Raw genomic sequence first — 24,407 nt, forward strand, 5'->3', positions numbered from 1 at the left:
GAATGGTGTTTCTGAGAGGAAGAATAGGACTATTATGAATGTGGTGAGAAGCATGTTGTCAGAAAAGAATGTGCCAAAGAATTTTTGGCCTGAAGCAGTCAACTGGTCAGTCCACATACTCAATAGATGCCCTACCTTTGCAGTAAAAGATGTTACACCAGAAGAGGCTTGGAGTGGAATCAAACCCTCAGTAAGTCACTTTAAAGTTTTTGGTTCCATTGCCTATGTTCATGTACCAGATAATCTGAGGAAAAAGCTTGATGACAAAAGCGTTGTCTGCATTCACTTAGGCATAAGTGATGAATCCAAGGCCTATAAGTTGTATGATCCTTTGAAAAGAAAGATAGTTGTGAGCAAAGATGTAAGATTTGATGAGACAAAACAATGGAATTGGGAAAGTAAGGGAGTTGAAGCAATTAAGGGAAGAGAAGTAATCCCTGACACAGATGCTTGTTCAACAAGCAAACACAGTGAAGAAGGGAATGAAGGTTTTGATGATCACAATGAACTCTTGAATGGGGATAATAATGATCAAGGAGAGCACAATGATGTGAGTGATCAAATTGTTCCAGATTCAGAGAGTAGTGATGAAGAAGATAACCCTCCCTTGGATAAAAGAGTTTCAAAAAGACCAGGATACCTTGATGATTTTGTTACAGATGATGCTGAGATGCACAATCTTGCTATTTTCACTCCTAGCACTGATCTCATTTCTTATGAAGAGGCCTGCAAGCATGATATTTGGAGAAAAACAATGGATGCTGAAATTTCAGCTATTAAAAGCAATGATACTTGGGAATTGACTGCATTACCAGCTGGTGTAAAGAAGATTGGAGTGAAATGGATATACAAGACCAAGTACAATGAACAGGGCAAGATTGAGAAATATAAAGCAAGGTTGGTTGCAAAAGGCTATTCTCAGTAGCAAGGCATTGACTACAATGAAGTGTTTGCACCTGTTGCAAGGTGGGACACTATCAGAACTATTCTTGCTATAGCTGCTTTGAAGAACTGGTATGTGTTTCAGCTTGATGTGAAGAGTGCTTTTCTGCATGGAGAACTCAATGAGGAAGTGTATGTAGATCAGCCTCTAGGGTATCAAAAGGAAAATAAGCAACTGGTGTACAGACTGAAGAAGTCTTTGTATGGATTGAAACAAGCACCTAGAGCTTGGTACAGCAAGATAGAAGCCTACTTTAATCATGAAGGATTTGAAAAATGTCCTCATGAGCATACCCTATTTGTCAAGAGTGAAACAGATGGAAGAATTATAGTAGTGAGTTTGTATGTTGATGACTTGATCTTCACATGCAATGATGAGAAATTGTTTGCTAAATTCAAGAGTTCCATGGAAAGAAATTTTGCAATGACAGATTTAGGGAAGATGAGGTACTTCCTTGGTGTGGAAATAAAGCAAGATGGTAATGGAATATTTTTGTATCAACAAAAATATGCAGTTGAAATCTTGCAGAGATTTGGGATGAGTGATTGTAATAGTGTGAACAATCCAATTGTGCCTGGTAGCAAGCTTCAGAAAGATGAGACATGACAAGCCAGCAATTCAACTTTATACAAGCAAATGGTAGGGTGCTTGATGTACTTGCTTGCAACCAGACCTGATCTAGCTTTTTCTGTATGCTTAGTGGCAAGATATATGGAAAGGCCAACTGAAATTCATATGGCTGCTGTGAAAAGAATACTCAGATACTTGAAAGGAACAACTAGCTATGGCTTGTGGTATGAAAGAGGTAAAGGAGATGAGTTGGTTGGGTGGTCTGATTCTGATTATGCTGGTGACATTGATGACAGAAGAAGCACATCTTGCTATGTGTTTATGATTGGCACTAAGGTTGTGTCATGGTCTTCCAAGAAACAACCAATTGTGACATTATCTACAACTGAAGCTGAATTTATAGCTGCAGCTGGTAGTGCATGTCAAGGAGTTTGGTTATCTAGAATTCTGACTGCTATTGATGCAAGGAAAGGGAACTGCATCACCATTTACCGTGACAATAGCTCATCAATCAAGCTATCTAAAAATCCTGTGATGCATGGAAGAAGTAAGCATATAGATGTGAGATTCCACTTCTTAAGAGACTTGACTAAGGAAGGTATAATTCAGCTGGTTCACTGCTCATCCTTTGAGCAAGTAGCAGACATAATGACTAAGCCATTGAGTTTCGACAGCTTCAGCAGAAATAGAGATAAGATGGGCTTGTGCACTTTGGAGTTGATAAATTGATTGGAATTGATGTTCAATTTAGGGGAGCAATTGTTAGGATGATCACTTGTATTGTTGTAGAGTTCAATTGTTATGTGTAATTGTGTTTTAGTTGATAGCTTGGGCCTCAAGCAAGGCTGGCCTGCAGCTTGGCCTACAGCAGCTTGCCTGCGCGCGCGCGTGCTTAGCCTGACTATGGGCTTGCCTTGGCTAAGCCAAAAGCTGTTTTATGTGTTTGGGACTTTGCCTATATATAGGCTTGTATTGTTGCTAAGTGATCAATGAGAAGTATAGTTTTACTTCAACACACTATACATAAGAAAAATTAAAGATGGCGTACCTAAGGCTCTGTTTGGTAAAATTAAGCTATAAGTTAGTTTATAGCTGATAAGCTAGCTGATAGCTGAAAAGCTAACTTATAATTGATAGCTGAAAAGTTAGCTGATTGAAATTAAAGTGTTTGGTAAAATTAGCTTTTTAAATGATTGATAAATATAAAAAGACATAAAAAGATATTTATATGTAGTGGGTAGTTTTTATTTTAGTGGGTAGTTTTTTATTTTATAAAAAATAATAAAATTAAATTAAAGGTTAAAAATGGAAAAAACTGTAAAAAGCTATAAGCTCAAACGCTACTTGAAATAGCATCTCAAAAAAAGCTATAAGCTCGTGAGAAAAGCTTTTTACCAAACACTTTTATTTTTTTCAAACAAGCTTATAAGCTAGTCCAATAAGCTATAAGCTAGCTTATTGGACTTACCAAACAGACCCTAAGTCCGATTAAATTAAGATTATTTCAAGTGGCTTTCATGGTATCACGAGTACGTACCATCAAATAAAAAATATATATATTGACAAGTGTTTTATTATTTTAAGATCAATTTATATCGATTTCTAAAATAATCTTTCTTAAATACCAAAAAAAAAAAATCTTTCTTAGGCCAAATGTGAGTAAGACCCAAAATATAAATTGATCTAATAATTATTCTACAATTGCAGTTTAGTTGATAGCTACAAAAACGTTGATATATAATCATTTGAGTTAAAATTATGTGAGTCTAATCACCAAATACAAAACAAAAAACATCGTACAAATTGATTATTTGCATTATCACTACATTTGTGAGAAGGATAAAAATATAAGTGTAATTTCAGCAAATTCATCTATTGTTATTGGTCCCAACTCAAAATTAACAAACTCGTCTAATGACAAGTTCTCTCAGATTTGTGCCAATAATATCAAACCAAACATAACTGAAGAGGAGAATATCTCAATGATTCCCGATTATTTATGGTTTCGGCACTAGTAGAAAAAAGCTTTTTTACATCTGGCGAAAAACACTTTTTACATCTGAAAAATGTCAGATGTAGGCGCACGAGACTTAGTAAGTATACACGTTTTACATCTGGGTAGTCAGATGTAAAAAAACACTTTTTACCTTTGACCAAGGCGAAAATCAAATATTATTTTTTTAAAATTAAATTGGACCTTTTACATCTGACCAAGTCCACCTGATGTGAAATCTTAACTTTATTTTTTATTTTTCAAATACCTGCGTTTTTTTATATATTTTAAATTTTTGTTATTAAAAAAATCTAACCCATAATGCCAAATTAAACATTCAACAAAATCCTGCATTTGTATATTAAAAATGCTGCGTTTCCTTTTTTTTAAAAAAAAATCTAACCCACAGGCCAACAAGATATATATATATATAAACATAACTTAACAGCTAGCATCATCCAAAATTAAAAATCAAGCCACAACAAGGCAAATATAAGTAATGAAATACATATTCTGATATGCATATCAAAACAGCATTACAATATTCTTGGCAAAGAGGAAGATAAATCAAAATAGTATTACAATATGTTTGGAAAAACAATATAAAAAGATAGTATGTGAAAGTTAAATCAAAACAGTATTACAATATGTTTGTGAAAGTTCAGAGCAATATTGTGCAAGTGCAAGCAAACAAGTACATAATTTTCAATCTACATACTTAAATATCATGACACTTAACTCCAAATTAATCATGTTGGCCAGTAACAATAAAAATTCTAAATAAGATGTTCAACTTACATCAAAATAATGTGTGCACACAAGATACTCATGGAGCTTGCCTTTCTCCAGCCAAAACTAGACAACATCATGCTTGTCCTTTGCAGAAATTTTTTTTTCACCTATTATAACAAAAAGCAAATTCCAACACTTATTACTAGATTGTCAAAAGGCTAGCACCGAAATTTATAATGTCAAAATAACTTTGTACATTGTGTCAAAACTGTACATAAAAAACTACATAACTGGAAAACAAAAATAAAAAGATAGTATATATATCCAATGGACCCAAGAAAAAACAATTTCATCTTAAAGTTAAAAAACTTAAGAATAACATCAGAATCAAGAAACTCAAAGAACAAAAACACATATCTATTGTATCTCATCTAGACTCTGCAACAACAAAAACAATTATATAGATGAACAATATATTACCAGAATACAAGCCAACCCTGAATAATTAACATCTAAAAGGAATCTTTATTCAATGTGTAAGGTTAAGAAACCACAAAATTAGGTAAATTAATTGAAAAATTGAAATCAACTGATGCTTTAATGGTGATGGTTTAAACCCTAATCAGAAGCAAAATTCATGATAACAATTGATAAAGATAAGAATGTAGAAAACAAATATTGATTCAGAAGAAACCAGTAGGACATGACTTACAATGACTTTCCATTCAAAGCATCAGACCTCCCATAAGAGGCATATGCATCAATAACATAGGCTATCTTCTGAGTTTCTACCGAATAAATAAACACGGTTCCTTTTGGCCAGTAAACCCATATCATTAAATTCTCAAAGACTGAGTTTATGCATTGTGTTGTTGAGAATCAAGAATGAATAATGAAAATTAAGATGAAATTGAAAACAAAATTGATTAAATAGATGCTTACACTTAGGTTGATATAGTCATCTAGACCTTTGTAACACTCGCGCATAAGGATCTCGCGGGCTTCTTCCGATATCGATTTTAGCCATATCGGTTCATAAGTCAGTTCCAGTTTCAGCCGGTTCGGTTTCATCCAACATGGTTCTGCATTTGCTGTTATTAATGTTCATGGGTTTCAATCCCGCAGCTCATTCTAATGGCATGCCTTGTGGCATGGTTACCAGATCAAGAGAATTGTTCCATTTCAGAGTAATAATTCTCGCCCGAGATAGTACCACCGAGGTGACCGAATATATATTATTCCATTCTAAAAATAAAAGAACTACAGAGATGTCAAATAAGACATGGAGTAGCTTATTCAATACTTCATAGCTCTCACTTTCCCTCCATAGACATTAGTTAACTGCAACACTATCACTCACCTATCATGACTAAGCAGTTACTGCCATAAGACATTGCAACTTCAATTGACAATAAAATTAGGAATATTTTGAACTGAATCTGAGTGAATTCAATTGATATTAATATACTAAGCAGTTACTGCCAAATGGTTTCTGATCCTTTGGCTTGTCCCCTAAAACAAAGAACAGTGAAACAATGAAGAATCAATGAAAAGCAAGAAATATAAATTAGGGGTTTTAGGGTTCAAAATGAAGAGTAACGAACCAGTGTATCACATACCTGATTATTGAAAATTTGAATAGCATTAGAAATTCATAACCAAGAAAATTCATTCAAAAATTGATATTTATTGCCACCAGTATCACATATTAAAAGCACTACATTCCCTTATATTCTCTAAATTCTCTAAATTTTAATCACTAACTCCTACACGATTTTTAAGAAAACCACAGCAACAAATGTACCAAACAGAGACATACTCCAAACTATTATATACGTATGAGTTTTGAGGCAAGTAAGAAAACATAGAAAACATAAACAAATTTGAGAATAGAATCAGTATGAGAATAGATTCAGTACCTGTTTGTGTTTTCGGTCGGAGGGAGCGGAACGAGCTGAGAGAGCTTCGATTCGTTTCACTGAGCTTCGATTTAGGTTCAGTAAGCCTTTGATTCTTCAATTAGGGATTGGAATTTGTGATTCGGTGAAACAGATCGGAGGGTAGGGTTCGAGAGAATGATTGAGAGAGTGAGAGAGAGGGAGAGAGAACGAGAGAGAACGAGTTCCATCGAGTGAGAGGGTGAACGATTTGCTGAAACAGAGAAGATTTCTTGAAGGAGTTCGATCGATTTGGTGAATTGAAAGCTAGGGTTCGGTTTGGTCTTTGCGTGCGTGAAGCTGATGAGAGAAGATTAGGTTTTTTTTTCTTTTTTCGTGCGTGAAGCTGATGAGAGATTATAATAATTTCCATTCAAAAAAAAAAATTCATTTAAGACTTTTTATATCTGGGTATATAATGGGCTAGATGTAAACTTATTTTAGACAATTTTCACAATAATTACAGGATTGCCACCGCGTTTAGCTTTTCATCTGGGGATATTATGATCAGATGTAATAAGTTGTGTCTATGTATTTTTCACATCCATTACAATTGAAACCAGATGTAAATAGTACTTCATGTTACTTTTTACATCTGGTATCTCTTCCACTTATGTAAACATTCTTAGTAATAAGTGATAATTCTACTAGTGCGGATTGCTCGAGTGGTAGTTTGTTTGGTTGGTCGATTTTGTGGATGATGTTTATTGATGTGTGGTAATTCAAAAAGAAATTATAATTTTAAAAACCTTTTGGGCCGGACCGTAAGTCAATATAGAATTGTATCAATTGACTCGTGACTCGTCAACCTGCTACGACCCGTCCACAACAAAGAAATATGCATCTCGGTGGATCGACGTTGGTTGTTTCAACATTTCATGCTCAACCCTAGTTTGATGGCAAAACACACGAGTTGAGACCAATATTACAACAAATGTAAAATTAGATCAGACAAAAAGTTCGATGTTTAAAAACAGAGATCATTTTTTGTAAATTTGATGAAACATAAGAATTAAAAGTGCAATTAAGCCTATACCTTTTTTCATCTCTACATTTTTTTTTTCATTAAACTTTTTTTTTGTTACCATGATATATATCGATACAAAAGTCTCCACTGCCATTAGCGATTACTAATTTTCGTTGGTGAAATTCTGAGGCACACAAGTTGGGTTCTCCCCCCAATCAAAATTTCTCCATACACATGAGGGAAGAATCAAACCCCCTGACCACGAAATTAAGGAGACCAAGACTCTTATTACTTTTTTTTTTGACAAAAGACTCTTATTACTTAAACCAATTCATTGTTGGTTTTTTTCCCGTTAAACTTTATATGTAGTTACTTATGTTGGAACAAAATTGATTTAAAAATGTTTGCCCCTAAATCTATAAAGGTTTTGATGATAACAAAGTATTAATAAACAATTGGAAGGACTAAAAATTTATTTTAAGTGTGCAGATATAAGCATCAGATAAGCTCTGAGTGAAGCTCAGAGGATGTGAATTCAGAAGTTCATAAGCGCTCAAAAGATGTTGGACTTCAGAAGTTACAACCTTCAGAGGATGAAGTCTTCAGAACTTCTTGAGTGACTAAAGCTTCATCAACCTCTGAAGATCTTTTTGAAAGCTGTAAAGATTCCCTTTGCAAGTCAACTCTTCTACCAATGAAGAAAAGGACCTCTCAAGCCTGATCAGTTCAGCTACTCTTGTTCTGTCTGTCCTCACTTGAGAACGTGGGTCTTCAGAATTGTTAGCTGAATAAGGAAAGTCCACTCTGCAGTAGTCAAAGTATCTGAAACTCTTACTCAGTTTAGATACAAACAAACTGCATCAAGACAAACTGCTTGAAGACAAAAGATTATCAACTCCAACGGTTCTTTTTACAACGACTCTTTTCTAATGATATATATACTAGAAGAATCAGCTACAACATAAAAAATTATCAAGGATTGAACGTGTGCTGAACAAACTCTGAATTCTGTGTATACAAGCTCTGAACCTCTTATCAAGTGTTTCTGCACTTTAGTCAAATACTCTGTACTATTTGTATTTGCTCTCTTTAGGTTCATATAAGAGCATTTGTATATTTTCATATACTTTACTATTACTTGAGGAAACTTAAGCTTGTGTGCTTAAGTGTGAAGTCTTAAGCTTGTGTGCTTGAGCATTGTTGAGAAGTCTCTTGCTTGTGTGCTTGAGCAGGTGTAATCTTGTGTGATTATAGTGAAATCCCTTGGAAGTGCAAGGGGACTGGACTACTCTCGTTTTGTGAGAGGAACCAGTATAAATTGCTTGTGTGATCTCTCTCTCTCTCTTAACGTGTTTATTGTGTTATTTATCCGCTGCCGTTGTAGTTAAGTTAAGAACTTGAAAAAGTTTTAAACTTGACTAAAACACAATTCAACCCCCCTTCTTGTGTTTTCACACCTTCAATTGGTATCAGAGCTCTGGTCTGTTACTTTCACTTAACAGTGAGACAGTAAAGATCTTGTGAGAACACTATGTCTGGAGGAGACGATAGTAGCACTAGAACAACCGGTGAAGCCGGTGAGGCCAGTGGTGCTGGTGGTGGTCCTAGAAATGCTTTTGGTTTTGACTACTTAAGTAATGAATCACATGAACATAGTGGCAATAGGAAAGCCCCTATATTCAATGGTGATGCATCATTATTTGAGTGGTGGAAGGAAAGACTGTATAGCAATATTACTGCTATTGATCATGAGTTGTGGGATTTGGTTGAGCTGGGAGTAACTTTTGAAAACTTAAATGAACATGGAAGGTTGTCCATTGAGCATAGAAAGTTACTCACACCAGCTAACTACACTAAGCATCATAGAGTAAAGGACATTGTTGTTGGTGCTATTAGACATGAGGATTATGTCAGAATAGAAAACAAGTCTACTGCTAAATCTATCTTTGATTCTATGTGTGCTACCTATGATGGTAATGAAAAGGTTCAACAGGCTAAAGCTAGTCTTCTGATAAGGCAATATGAACTATTCACTATGCAACAAGATGAAAACATTGAGACTATGTTTACAAGGTTTCAAATCCTTGTATCTGGTCTTAAAGCTCTTAAGAGAAGTTATTCCACCTATGACCATGTTCAGAAGATTCTGAGAAGTCTTCCTATTGCTTGGAGACCCAAGGTCACTGCAATAGAGGAAGCTCAAAATCTCAAGACTCTGAGTCTTGAAGCTCTGATAAGCAATCTCAGAAGCCATGAGATGGTTCTGGATGCTGACTCAGAAACTAAGAAGAAGTCCAAGTCAGTGGCTTTACAGTCAACTAGGACTACTTCTAAGGCTCTTAAGACTCAGCTTCTTGATATTGAAGAAGAATCTTCTGCTGATGGTCAAGAGGATGAGATGAATGAGGATGAGTTTGCTTTATTCACCAAGTTTCAGCAATGGAACAGATTTAACAAAAGAAATTTCAGAGGTAACAGCTCCAGAAATTTTGTCAGCAAAAAGGATGATCAGAAGAACTGCTTCAACTGTAAGAAGCCAGGACACTTTATTGCTGATTGTCCAGAAATGTCTGCTAAAGACAAAAGCAAAAGATACAGCTCAAAAAAGCAACAATTCAAGAGTAAATTGAGAAAGAGTCTGATGGCTACCTTTGAAGAGCTATCATCTGAGGAAGAAGTTGAGGAAGAAGAAGAGGCAAATCTAGCCCTGATGGCTTCAACTGACTCAGATGCAGACTCAGACGATGAATCAGAATCAGATTCAGAAGTAACTGATGAGGTATTTTCTGACTGCTCTAAATCTCAACTTATAACTGCACTTAACAAGGTCATTGAGAAACATCTCAGAGTGTTAAGTAAACAAAAAGTTTTTCAAGAAAAGCTTAACACTCTGACTGAACAAGCAGAACATTTTCAAGGTCTATATCAAGAAACTCTGAATAGAGTAAATGACTTTGAAAAGGGTTATGCTGTTTGTCACAAACCTATTGATGAGCAGGAAATAGCTCTTCAACAGTTTGTGCATCTCAACCTTGGGAAGAGCAAAGCTGCTAATAGAATTTATAATGTTTTGAGACATAGAGGAGAAGGACTTGGCTATGAATATGGTAGAACATATTCAAAGCTGAAGACCTTTGCCAAAAAGGTTGGAAAATCTTGGGTTTATTATGTTGTTCCACCAAGTGAAGAGGGAAAGAATCCTGGTATTGTTGAAAATGACAATGATGATCTGAGTGATTTAGAAGCTGACAGCTCAGAGGAACCTAGCTCCTCAGGATCTGGAAAGAAAAGTTCAGAAGATAGAAGTTGTTCAGAACCTGAGAACATCAGTTCAGAAGTTCTGAAAGCTTCAACATCTGAGACTTCAAATTCTGGATCCAAAGGAACTTCAGTACCTGAAGCTAGTCAATCTAAAAGATCAGAAGTTTTTAAAAGAAAAAATTCAAACTCCAAATCTCAGATGAAGTACAAGACTCAGATTATTTATGATTCTAGAGTCAGTAGATATAATCAATCAGAACATGGGATTGAGGATAAATACAAACCCTGGAATCATAAACAATCCAAATCTTGGAACAATAACAGATTTCAAACAAAGAAAAGATTTCAAAAAGGTTATTATTCAAAACCAAGATCTTTCTCTAACACTAAACAACATAGTAAGCATGTGTGGACTAACAAGCGTGGACCCAGAAGATGGGTACCAAAAGCTGAAATAATGTATCATTCAGATTTACCAACTAGGAAAGGATATGTCCTACCTAAAGTATGGAAACAAGTCCTATGCAAAGGAAGAAGGGCTTATGTCCTAGACAAATGGTTGACAAGTTCTCAAGTTAACAATCAGAACTTGAAAAATGAAGAGGAAGAATACTGGGATGACTTTATCATTAACCTTGATGAAGAGTTCTATCGCAATGATTAAAGTTGTTTATCATACAGCCTGCCACTCAAAGAAGTATCATGAATCATTCATGGTATCTGGATAGTGGATGTTCAAGGCATATGACTGGTGACAAACAACTGTTTTCTAAGCTGACTATGAAAGAAGGAGGTTCTGTTGGCTTTGGAGGTAATCAAAAAGGAAAGATAATAGGTACAGGTACAGTAGGTAATTCTTCCCTATCTATTAATGATGTTTGGTTAGTTGATGGACTTAAGCATAATCTATTGAGCATAAGTCAATTTTGCGACAATGGTTATGTAGTCATTTTTAATAAGGAATCATGTACTGTAACCAAACAATCTGATAATTCCATTATATTCAAAGGTCTTAGGAAAAACAATGTTTATAAAATTAATCTTTCTGATTTGAATGAACAAAAAGTGTTGTGTCTTTTGACTTTGAGTGAAGAAAAATGGGTCTGGCATAAGAGGTTAGGTCATGCTAACTGGAGATTAATCTCTAAGCTTAGCAAGCTTGACCTTGTCAGAGGTTTACCTAAAATCAAATATCACTCAAACACACTTTGTGGTTCTTGTCAAAAAGGAAAAATTACAAAATCTTCTTTTAAACCTAAAAACATTGTTTCTACCTCAAGACCATTGGAACTTCTTCACATTGATCTTTTTGGGCCAGTTCACACTGCCTCTATCAATGGAAAGAAGTATGGATTAGTAATTGTTGATGATTACAGTAGATGGACTTGGGTAAAATTCTTAAGAACAAAAGATGAAGCTTATGATGAGTTTAGCATCTTCTGCAAACAAATTCAAAATGAAAAAGGCTACACCATTTTAAAAGTTAGAAGTGATCATGGTGGAGAATTTGAAAATGAACCTTTTGAAAACTTTTGTGAAAAATATGGCATCCTGCATGAATTCTCTTCTCCTAGAACTCCTCAACAAAATGGGGTTGTAGAAAGGAAGAATAGAACTCTGCAAGAAATGGCCAGAACCATGATGCATGAAACTAATGTAGCAAAATTTTTATGGGCAGAAGCTGTAAACACAGCATGTTATGTTCAAAATAGAATCTATATCAGATCTAAATTGAACAAAACTGCTTATGAATTGTTCAAGGGAAGAAAACCTGACATTTCTTATTTTCATCAGTTTGGATGTACATGTTATATCTTAAACAACAAAGTCCATCTAAAGAAATTTGATGCTAGAGGTTATAAGGGTATCTTTATAGGATACTCTGAACGCTCAAAAGCATACAGACTGTATATTTCTGAAACACACACTGTGGAAGAAAGTATGCATGTCAAATTTGATGACAAAGAGCCTGACCAAGTGTCAGAGCTTGTGGAAGGTTTGTCTAGATTTCAGGTATCAGAGGATCAATATTCAGATATTCCAAACTACTCAGAACATCCATTTTCTGAAGAACCTCTGAACATAACAGTTCCTACAGACTCTGAACAACAAAGAACTGAAGCAACTGCTGAACCTGATGTTGATGAGTCTGAAGATGATGAGCCCCCAAGAAATACTTTCAAATACAAATCATCACATCCAGAGGAACTGATCTTAGGCAACAAGGATAGTCCAAGAAAGACAAGATCTCAACTGAGAAATGAGGAATCTTTAGTTGGTCTTATCTCAATGATGGAACCTTCAAAGATTGATGAAGCTCTGAAGGATGATGCTTGGATTGTAGCAATGCAAGAAGAGCTGAATCAATTTCAAAGGAATGATGTATGGACTCTAGTGCCCAAACCTTCACACAAGAACATTATTGGAACAAAATGGGTATTCAGAAACAAGCTGAATGAACAAGGTGAAGTGGTAAGAAACAAGGCTAGATTGGTTGCACAAGGTTATAGTCAACAAGAGGGGATTGACTATACTGAAACCTTTGCACCAGTTGCTAGACTTGAAGCAATCAGGTTACTTCTATCCTATGCTGTTAATCATGGAATAACCTTGTATCAGATGGATGTTAAAAGTGCCTTCTTAAATGGTTTTATTTCTGAAGAAGTGTATGTTAAGCAACCTCCTGGTTTTGAAGATGTCTCAAACCCAGAACATGTTTTTAAATTGAAGAAATCACTGTATGGTCTGAAACAAGCTCCAAGAGCTTGGTATGATAGACTCAGTAATTTTCTTCTTGAAAAGGGTTTTGAGAAAGGGAAGGTTGACTGCACACTCTTTAGAAAAACAACCAAAGAAGACATTTTAATCATTCAAATTTATGTTGATGATATTATCTTTGGTTCAACTAATGCTTCCTTATGCAAGAATTTTTCTAAGATAATGCAGGATGAATTTGAAATGAGCATGATGGGAGAATTGAAATTCTTTCTTGGAATTCAAATCAATCAGAAGAAGGAAGGAACTTATGTTCATCAATCAAAATATACCAAGGAACTTCTGAAGAAGTTCAATCTAGATGACTGCAAGATAATGAACACTCCTATGCATTCAACTACCAACATGAGCAAGTCAGATGATGAAGGAAAAGTAGATCAAAAGGTCTACCGAGGTATGATTGGTTCCTTACTCTATCTGACAGCCTCTAGACCAGATATTTTATTCAGTGTTTGCTTATGTGCAAGATTCCAGTCAGATCCTAGAGAATCTCATCTTACTGCTGTAAAGAGAATCTTTAGGTATCTGAAAGGAACAACTAATCTTGGACTTCTCTATAAGAAATCCAATGATTATGTGCTAAATGGATTCTGTGATGCTGACTATGCTGGAGATAAAATTGAAAGAAAATCCACAAGTGGCAATTGTCAATTTGTTGGTGAAAACCTTATCTCCTGGGCTAGTAAGAGACAAACTACTATAGCTTTGTCTACAGTAGAAGCAGAATACATTTCAGCAGCTAAGTGTTGTACACAACTACTCTGGTTAAAATATCAGTTAGAAGATTATCAGGTAAGCAGTAATAATATTCCTTTATATTGTGACAATACTGCAGCCATTCATTTATCTAAAAATCCTATCCTACACTCTAGAGCCAAACATATTGAAATTAAACACCATTTTATCAGAGATTATGTTCAGAGAGGCATTATAGATATTAGGGTATCATTTACCCCCCTGCAAAATAAGCAAATTTTCGTTTACCCCCCTGCACAGATTTTTTTTCTGTTTACCCCCTTGCAAAAAATAGATTCCCTCATTTCGCCCCCTGGGTGTACAACAGGACAAGTGACTATGCAAACCTGTTGACGTGGCTTGTACATGTGGAAAAAATCATTTATATTTATTTTTTAAATTCCACGTCAGATAATATTTTTTTAAAAAAATAAAAAATAATTTTTTTCCTACAAAATAAAAAAAAAATTCTGTTTTTTTTCCCCAAAATTTTTTTAAAAAATTCCTACAAAAAAAAATTAATTTTTTTTCATATAAATGATTTTAAAAAAATTTCCAACAAAAAAAAATTCCTCCCAAAATAAAAAAAAAAAAAAAGAATTTTCTTATTTTGCTCCCAAAATAAAGATTTACTCCGAAATAAAGTTTATTTCCGAAATAAAAATTTTAAAGATTTATTTTTAAACTTTTTGAATTAAAAAAACATAATCTTTATTTTTTAAAAATAAAACTTTATTTTTTGTTATTCTCTTTGAATTAAAAAGAAAAAGATTTTCAAAAAAAATATAAAATAGAAAAACAAGTTTTATTGGTGTTTTCCTCTTCTATCAAAACCATTTGCCCTAAAACTAGAAAAATATAAAGAAGCAGAAGACAATAATGAAGTAGAAGATGATTTCGGCGATTGAAGAAGACGACGACGACGAATACAATCATGACGGTGGAAGCAAACGATTACGGCGAAGATTTTGTTTTTTTTAATTCAAAAAGATTTGAAAATAAATCTTTATTTTTGGAGTAAAATAAGAAAATTCGTTTTTTATTTTATTTTAGGAAAAAAATACTCAATAATTTTGTACGAAAAAAAAAAGTTATTTCTAGGAAATGTTTTTTAAAATTTTTTTAAAAAAAAACAAAATTCGTTTTTTAAATTTTGTAGGAAAAAAAATATTTTATTTTTATTTTTTGAAAAAAATAATATCTGACGTGGAATTTTAAAATAAATATAAATGATTTTTTTCCATGTGTACAAGCCATGTCAGCAAATTTGCACATTCACTTGTCCTGTTGTACACCCAGGGGGCGAAATGAGAGAATCTATTTTTTGCAGGGGGGTAAACAGAAAAAAAAATTGTGCAGGGGGGTAAACGAAAATTTCCTTATTTTGCAGGGGGGTAAATGATCATTTACCCTAGATATTAAGTTTGTTGATACTGAAAATCAATGGGCTGACATATTTACTAAAGCCTTACCTGTTGAAAGATTTGATTTTATAAAGAAACATCTGAACATGTTTTCAATCTCTGAATGAAAATTTTTTTTGGCTTTTAAAGTGTAAGAGGTTATGTATATCAGAACTTATGATTCAGATCATCTGAAACACAAGCTCTGAAGTACCTAACTCTGATAGAGAATTTTAAATATCTCAGAGGCTCTGAACTATTTAAGTGGGAAACGTTTAGTATTCACTGCTGAACAGTTGTCCATTAAAATAGCAGTTACCGAGTAAATTTCTGCACGTGGTCTACGTGTGTCAGGTAGTGGGTGGTTAATGATGATTTTTGGTATTCAACTTTCTGTCAATTAGCGTAACTTCCCAAATTTGCTATTTTCGTGTTAACTGTATTCATTTAAATAAACTTACACAATACACTTGCACACTATTCACTCTCACAACCTACACTTTCATTTTCTCTCTAAACCTCCAACAAACTTTCTTTCTCTCTCGTTAGTTTCCAAACCCTACCCTAATCTCCAACAATGGCCGGACCTTCATCTTCTTCGTCAACTAAGATTCCACCATTTTTGTTCAAGAACCTTCAGATTGTTGGGAACGAGATGGAATTCCCAGAATCTGAACTCACGTTTCTGTCAGAGAAGATAGTAGATTTCGACGGCTTGAAAGCTAATGGTTTCGACGTTAAGCCGTACTTTATCACTCAAGGTTGGGATAAGTACTTCGACATGCTTAACGGTCCTATCTACCCAGATTTGCTGAAGAAATTCTGGATGAAAGCAAAGGTGTTTGACAAGCATGAAGCTAACAAGGAAGAGCTTGCTGCAATAGAAAGGGATCCTAGTCTGAAGGGTAAAACTAGGAAGGAAATGGGTCTGCTGGAATATACAGGTGTACAGATTAGGTCTAACATCTGTGGAATGAATATGAGTCTCTCGCCCATTCATTTCAATGCTCTTCTTGGTCTGCCTAACTCTGGGATAGAGTTAGATGTTTTTGAAAAGGATACAAGATACAGAGATGATCTTCTGCATCTCATCTGCACAGACTTCTCCTTGAAAGGGAAAGTAAAGGGATTGACTGATGAATGTAGAGTTCTCTTCAAAATCATCTTAGCAGCTATCAGTCCAAGAGTTGGTGGGACTGATACAATCTCCTGGACTCATCGTCATCTGCTGTATTTCCTTCTGACAGGAAAGAAGGTAAATCTTGGAGATTACTTCTGTGAAAGGATATGTGAAGCCATTTTTGCAAGTAAATCTCAGAGGAAAACTACTATAGTTTATCCTAGATTGTTGTCAGACCTTCTGCATCAAGGTCACGTTGTTCAGAACTTAAAGAAATTTCACCCAGAACTTGTGGAGAAGAAGTTCACGCCTGAAATTCTACATGTCAGTTTCCTTACTAAGATGCGTCTTATTGCATCTAAGCCTGTTGCACCTCCACAAGAGCTATCTGCTAAACTTGAAGATCGTCTGTATGTGGATGGATATCCAGTTATTTCAGAAGCTGATGCTGAGCACATCATTCAGGACTATTTGGAAGTGCTCAGAGAAGAAGGATTTGTTGTTGATAGAAGTATGATTCCTCCTGCTCCTGCAAATTTGTATAATCCTACAAGGAGACCTAAGAGAAAGGCTGTTGCTCAAGCTGATCAACCTAAGCCAGATCTCTTGGCTCAGAAGAGGATTAAGGTGGAGCAAGCTGATGCTGAAAAGAGAACAAAGAAGAAGCATGAAGCAACTGCAACCAAGGCTGCTGAAGGAGCTTCCAAAGAGCCTATAGTTGACAGCTCATCTGAAGAGTCTGAATCTGAAGATGAGACTGAGTCTGATGAAGATACACTGGCTGAAAGACTTCGTAGAAGACCTGTTCCTGTTCCTAAAGGTAAAGGTAAGTCTTCTAAGTTTGTCTTTAATGAAGCTGAAATTGGGATAGGTTATACAAAACCTCTTAGGACCATACTTCCTGAACCCACTATCATTCCAACCTCTGATAACCCTCTGTATGAACTAGAAAAACATCTTAGTCCAGACCCTCTGAATAATCAAACCTTCACCCAGAAATCTTCATCACCCCCTAAACCACATTCACCTCAACCCCAATCACAAAAAGAAACACCTACCATTCCATCATCTGAACCAAAATCACATATTCCAATCACTGAACCAACCTCTCCCACAAAACAACCCTCTCCACATAAATCTCCTGAACCAACAGCTGAACACAAATCTCCTGAACCATCCCCTGAACACATTTATCCTGAATCAACCTCTGACATCTCATCATCTGAAGCAACCCCTGAACCCAATCCTAACCCAAGTGCTGAACATGCTTCTCCTGAGCGTATTCACACTTGTGCTCCCAAGCCTTCAGAGGCAGAAGTTGTTATTGACAACCCTGCTACTGAAACACCAAACCTCTCTACCATTCCCAATCCTTCACCCTCATCATCTAACCCTTTTAGTAATCTATCCACTCAGTTTCATGATGACTTACTTAGATTATCCAAGATAAAGGACAGGTTCTTAGTGTGTCCTTCTGATGTGGACCTAGAAGTGTCAAGCATTAAGGCAAGGATTTGCAATGCTTTGGATGATGCTGCTAAAGAGATTAAGGCTGTTGTTGGTAAGAGGGATCTGGATGTTATAAGCTTCATGAAGGACAGTTTGGCTAGGGCTGAGTTGAAGAGGTTAACGTCTTTCAATCATGAAGAATCTGAGCGTGCTAAGCTTGAAGCCATTGCTGCTGCTGAACAGCGTTTATCTGCTTTCAAGGTTTGCTGGATTGATTCCAAGCTTTTTCAGAGTCTTGAAGCTCACAGGGTTGAGAAGGAACGTCTGGAAGAAGCTGCTGCTAGAGTTGCCCAGTTGGCAAATGAGCTACATCATGAGGATGCCACAGAAGAGGATGTACTGAATGTACTGAACCAGGATGATGTCCTGATGATTGATTATCTAGAGGAAGGTGAATCCTCTGATAAAGGCAAGGCACCTTTGGTTGAAGAACAAGCGCCTTTGGTTCAAGATCAAGCTCCTGTGGTTGCTGATCAGTTGCAGATCTTTCAAGAAGCCCTGAGGGAACAGCAAGAAGGTTTGGAAAGGCAAAGAGCTGCTCACCAAACATTGGAAACCAAGGTGGATGGTTTAGTTTCCAATGTGGGATCGCTGAATAACAAATTTGACCAACTCTTAGCTTTCCTTAAGAAACCCTAGGATTCTATGCACTTGTTTTAAGTTTTTTTGTTTTCTTATTATCTTCTGAACAATTTTATTTTAAGCTGTTTTTCTTTTTCTTGATTATGTGGTTTGTTATATGTTTGTTATATTTTTGTTATATTTTTTTGTTTGTTTTTTTTTTTGTGTGTTTTGCTTGTGCTAATTTTCTTTGATAAATAAGAACATAAGAACACAAGATGCGTTTAAAAACGAAAATTTTTATTAAATGATCTAACCATGTTGAGTACATTGGTAAAAAGAAAAAGAAAAAGACAACCTAATCCTAATCAGATGGATAATACTCAGAAGAAATCTCAGATTTCTCCTCAGCATCATCTGATGAAATTTCTATGGGATCTGGGTTTTGCTCTTCTTCTTCTTCTTCTTGTTCTTCTTCTGGAACATAGCCAGCCAAGAACTCAACATAGTCAGCATCATCTTCATTCTCTTCAGCTTCAGAATCTGATGAGATGATTATTATCTTAGCATCTTGTGGTTTCTTGTTGTCTTCTTTATCTTTCTCATCTTTTTCGCGTTTTTCGTCTTCTTTCTTTCTCCTAAACTCTGCAATGCGTGAACTAAACCTTCTCATTATTCCTAATCTCTCTTGTTTTACTCGTTTATTCTTGTTTTTACGTGAAGCAGGCATGTTAACTCGTTCACCTTTTATAAACCTTTGAGCGCGTTGATTTTTGTTTTTGAAATTAATTCACCTTTGTAACAACCACTCCTCTTCTTTGACTGTCTTGGTTATATAAAATTATTTTTTTAACTTTTTGATAATGACAAAAGGGGGAGTAGTTACGCATTAATTGATAAGTGATAAGTTCCAAAAACTGAAACCACACTTTTATCTTGCTTTTATCCGTTAAGTTAAAAGTTGTTACTTTTAAGTTGTTTTACGTATTTCAATGCGGAGACTAAGTTAGTTGAAACTGAAATAAATTTCATAAGTAAGGATAAGTTAAGAGTGCAATTTTAACTTACCCTTATGAGACTTAGGGGGAGAGCTTGCAAACCTCTCACTCTGAAGAAAGATATGAAATTTGTTTTATTTCAAATTATCTTAATCTTATACTAAATTTAAATATCATGGATATAACTTAAAGCTTTGGCTTTAAGAAGTATCAATCTTAGGGGGAGCTTGCAAACCTCACAAACCTAAGAGAAACATGATAAGTTAATTTAACAACAATTGTCAATTAATACTTATGTTTGTCATCATCAAAAAGGGGGAGATTGTTGGAACAAAATTGATTTAAAAATGTTTGCCCCTAAATCTATAAAGGTTTTGATGATAACAAAGTATTAATAAACAATTGGAAGGACTAAAAATTTATTTTAAGTGTGCAGATATAAGCATCAGATAAGCTCTGAGTGAAGCTCAGAGGATGTGAATTCAGAAGTTCATAAGCGCTCAGAAGATGTTGGACTTCAGAAGTTACAACCTTCAGAGGATGAAGTCTTCAGAACTTCTTGAGTGACTAAAGCTTCATCAACCTCTGAAGATCTTTTTGAAAGCTGTAAAGATTCCCTTTGCAAGTCAACTCTTCTACCAATGAAGAAAAGGACCTCTCAAGCCTGATCAGTTCAGCTACTCTTGTTCTGTCTGTCCTCACTTGAGAACGTGGGTCTTCAGAATTGTTAGCTGAATAAGGAAAGTCCACTCTGCAGTAGTCAAAGTATCTGAAACTCTTACTCAGTTTAGATACAAACAAACTGCATCAAGACAAACTGCTTGAAGACAAAAGATTATCAACTCCAACGGTTCTTTTTACAACGACTCTTTTCTAATGATATATATACTAGAAGAATCAGCTACAACATAAAAAATTATCAAGGATTGAACGTGTGCTGAACAAACTCTGAATTCTGTGTATACAAGCTCTGAACCTCTTATCAAGTGTTTCTGCACTTTAGTCAAATACTCTGTACTATTTGTATTTGCTCTCTTTAGGTTCATATAAGAGCATTTGTATATTTTCATATACTTTACTATTACTTGAGGAAACTTAAGCTTGTGTGCTTAAGTGTGAAGTCTTAAGCTTGTGTGCTTGAGCATTGTTGAGAAGTCTCTTGCTTGTGTGCTTGAGCAGGTGTAATCTTGTGTGATTATAGTGAAATCCCTTGGAAGTGCAAGGGGACTGGACTACTCTCGTTTTGTGAGAGGAACCAGTATAAATTGCTTGTGTGATCTCTCTCTCTCTCTTAACGTGTTTATTGTGTTATTTATCCGCTGCCGTTGTAGTTAAATTAAGAACTTGAAAAAGTTTTAAACTTGACTAAAACACAATTCAATCCCCCTTCTTGTGTTTTCACACCTTCAACTTAATATATATTGGGCCTTAAATGCTTAATTTTCTACCGTTAACTTTTTGATGTGAGAGACTACTTACTACTACTTCTCCTCAAATCCTAGTTGTCACAACTTTTTATCTTCTTCTTAATCTACTAGAGAGGGGTGATTTAAGGTCAATTTAGGCCTAAAATCACCCCTCCAAATCGTTTTTCTTCTATTTTAATTAAATAAATGTGATTTCCAAATATATATTTAGTATTTCTTTTGTTTGTTTTTGTGATTTCATCATCCTTTGTTTTGATTTGTCCGTCTTGGTGCGGAGTATTGTTATACCGTCTTTAGTACGGAGTATTGTTATCCTGTCCTGGTACTGTGTTCATTTGTTTCAGGTTGAAGAATTAAAGTTGATTCAATACAGATCCAATCAATGACTTTTGTGCCATCAACGCTACAGATCCGGAGACATGAATATTCCGGAAACTTCAATATAGTCAAATATGTAGGCTTATGCAATATGCCGTTTTATGCTATTAACACGGATGCTGTGAGTTTGTTCTTAGATTCTTCCTTTTTGTTTTTAGCGATTTTGAATTTGTATTGCATCGATGTACTCTTATCAATTTGAATGAATGAATACCTTTTATTTAGTAAAAAAAAAACTTTTTGATGAGATACGGATGAAAAAATTTGACCAATGCAAATTCACAATTGATCTTATAATTTTTTGTATGTATTGTTCATTTTAATTTATTTTTATTAAATTATACTTTTCTAATCTTTATCCCCTTAGCTTAATTTCTACCTTTGTCCTCTTTGTATCGTATAAATTTTTCAATAGAGATTTGTCATGTTAAATGATTTTAATTTTTTTGTATCTCTATTTGAAGAAAAAGAAAACATTACTCCTAATTTTAAATATAAAAAACCATATCAAAATTCCAAAAAAAAAATGTAAATATAAATAAAATATTATTTTCACGTGAGCTTAACTTAATTTTTCGTTTATATAATAGAAAATTCAAACTTTACTGGATAGAATATAAATATTGGAAAGAACAGTACATGACAGAACAATGCATGACAAACGTTTAAGGTGTTGAACAAACTTTGTGTCGTACGATGTTTAGTGGACAAAAAGTTATTTTGATATTTTAGACAAGTTATGCTGAGGACAAAAAGTTGTCCCAGGATTCTGTGAGGGACAAGAATTTCAATTTTTGTCCTGTCTCTTGGCCCCCAGTTTGTCCAGTACCAAAAACAAATTTAAAATCAAACACAGTAAATAGAAGTTGTTTTGTTCAATCCTTTATCTTTTAGCAAATCAAACACACTCTTAAGGTCGTATATTCTCCCCTAAAAACAAAAAGGACGTATATTCTGTCAATAGTATAAATAGTAATAAAGATATTTATTTATCTTCAATTTGAACAGCTGTAAAAGAAAAAACAAATCTTGACCTCATCAAACAAATTAAATTTCTCAACACATTATGTCCTAATTTAATCAATTTTAAAAATCATCATGATCATCATCAATCAAGTAGTCTAGCTAACTTCACGTGTATAATAACTAATAATAATATTCGTGACGCAGGATCAAATTTCACCCAAGATCTCGCGCGTATTAATTCCTTAGTCAATAAGCTATAACTACCGTATTAGTATTCTCTTTCATGGTCAATCTGATTAATCATCTCACTAAACACAAATTTGCTTTCATTATGCCACAAAGAGTGCGAATGTGGCATTCATTCGTTGGCCCATTAAGTAAACAAAATAAACAAATATACGATTTTTCCACGCCAAGCAAAGAACCAAACAAATTGATATTAATCAATTAATAAATATAATAAATTAAAGAGATTTTTCTTTCCTTTCTAGTATTTTGCCAAAAATAAAAAATAAAGGTAATCATGACGTGGACCAATAAAAAAGAGGTAAGGGTTTTCAACTTGATCTACCACCTCACCACACCCTTAAAGCTTGCGCTCTTCTTTCCCATTCAAAAACCGCCGAATCCAAAAAAAATAACAAACACAAAAAAAAAACCTAATTAACCATAGCTTCCCCTAACCGATCGCGGGAGGTCCCTCGACCTCCGCCGATGTCCGACTCTAATGGTCCGCCGTCTCCACCACCTGCCTTTCTCTTCAATCGTCCACCGTTGCTTAGAAAGGAACTCGGCAATCCTCTCCTTAAGCAACGATCGTGGTCACCGGATCTTTATCGCGACGAAGCGTGGCTTCGTCGTAAAGGACACTGGAGGAATCGTAGTAGAAGCAAAAGTGTAACCGACGAAGATGTTGATGAACTTAAAGCTTGTATCGAATTAGGATTCGGATTTGAATCTTCACCTGAAGTTGAAAGTAATCGTCGTCTTGTTGATACTTTACCTGCTCTTGAACTTTATCACGCTGTTAACAGAAGTTATCACGATTCTATTAATGCTAAATCTGCCACCGTAACTACTCCGTCTTCCTCCGCTGCTTCTGATCGTGACGGCACTCCTTCTCCTATCGATAGTCCTCGCATCGCCATATTAGGCAACGGTAATTAATAATTATTATCATCATTAAACTCTTTTATTTCGCATTCTAAATCAATTAGGTATTTAGTTTTTTTTTTTTATTTTTTTATTAATTAACCATCTGGTTCTCAGGAGATTGAGTCCGAGTCCGGTGATTCGGACTTTAAGATCTGTGCTGTTTAATTTTGCTGATCTATTTTTTTATTGCTATGAAGATGATGATCCGGAAACGGTGAAGGCAAGGTTGAAACAATGGGCACAGGTTGTTGGATGTGCGGTTCGTCAAACTACAAGCTAAATGATTGATGATGATGGTGATGATAATGATGATGACGATGAATGGGTGATTATTGAATGATTAATTGGAGAAAAAACCAAACTATGGTTATTAAGTTAACCACACAAGTTAAAACCTTATGTTTATAAATGATGACAAAATTCACTACCAAACCGAACCGGCCAAAGGCCATTAGTTTAACCAAACGCAAATTATTTTGGTACCAATAGTAGTTGGTGTTATTATTGGATATTATTTTGATTTTGTCGGTAGCTTTTGTTTTTTTAGTTTTGTACTGTTCTTGTCTAAATTGTGACTGTGGTAGATTTTTATATTTTATAGTATTATTTTAGGGCCAAGTCTAACATGAACAATGGTTCATGTGGTGCACCATGCACAAATTTCGGATAACATTATAACGAATACGAATTATACAAAATCGATTGTTGGATTGAAAGATTATATCATATAGATCATTCATAGAAATTTTTAGAAAAATTGAATATTATTTGATATGTTATTGAGAGTTTGAGACTCATCAAAATTAACGGTATTTAATAAAACTCATAAACCGTTAATTTTTATGTATCTCAATAACATATCAAATGATTTTTAATATTTTTAAAAATTTATATGGATGATCTATATGATATAATCTTTCAATCCAACGGTCGATTTTGAAAAATTCATATTCTTTATAATGTTATTCGAGATTTGT

General features: G+C 34.7%; 2 protein-coding genes across 2 annotated transcripts; both read left to right on the forward strand.

Annotated features, from left to right (window-relative positions):
• The first annotated feature begins 1,579 nt into the window (after window positions 1-1,579).
• Window positions 1,580-2,242, forward strand: LOC123904145 (secreted RxLR effector protein 161-like). The gene has a single exon (XM_045953839.1). The coding sequence runs from the start codon at window positions 1,580-1,582 to the stop codon at window positions 2,240-2,242; it is 663 nt and encodes a 220-aa protein (XP_045809795.1).
• A 20,561-nt stretch (window positions 2,243-22,803) lies between these two features.
• Window positions 22,804-24,042, forward strand: LOC123909729. The gene is made up of 2 exons (XM_045960610.1): window positions 22,804-23,434; window positions 23,628-24,042. Exons 1-2 carry the CDS (start codon window positions 22,990-22,992, stop codon window positions 23,708-23,710), a joined length of 528 nt encoding a protein of 175 aa, XP_045816566.1. The 5' UTR covers window positions 22,804-22,989; the 3' UTR covers window positions 23,711-24,042.
• The last annotated feature ends 365 nt before the right edge of the window (window positions 24,043-24,407 follow it).

This window comes from Trifolium pratense, linkage group LG2 (genome assembly GCF_020283565.1).
Source record: "Trifolium pratense cultivar HEN17-A07 linkage group LG2, ARS_RC_1.1, whole genome shotgun sequence".
In the NCBI taxonomy this organism is placed as follows: domain Eukaryota; kingdom Viridiplantae; phylum Streptophyta; class Magnoliopsida; order Fabales; family Fabaceae; genus Trifolium; species Trifolium pratense.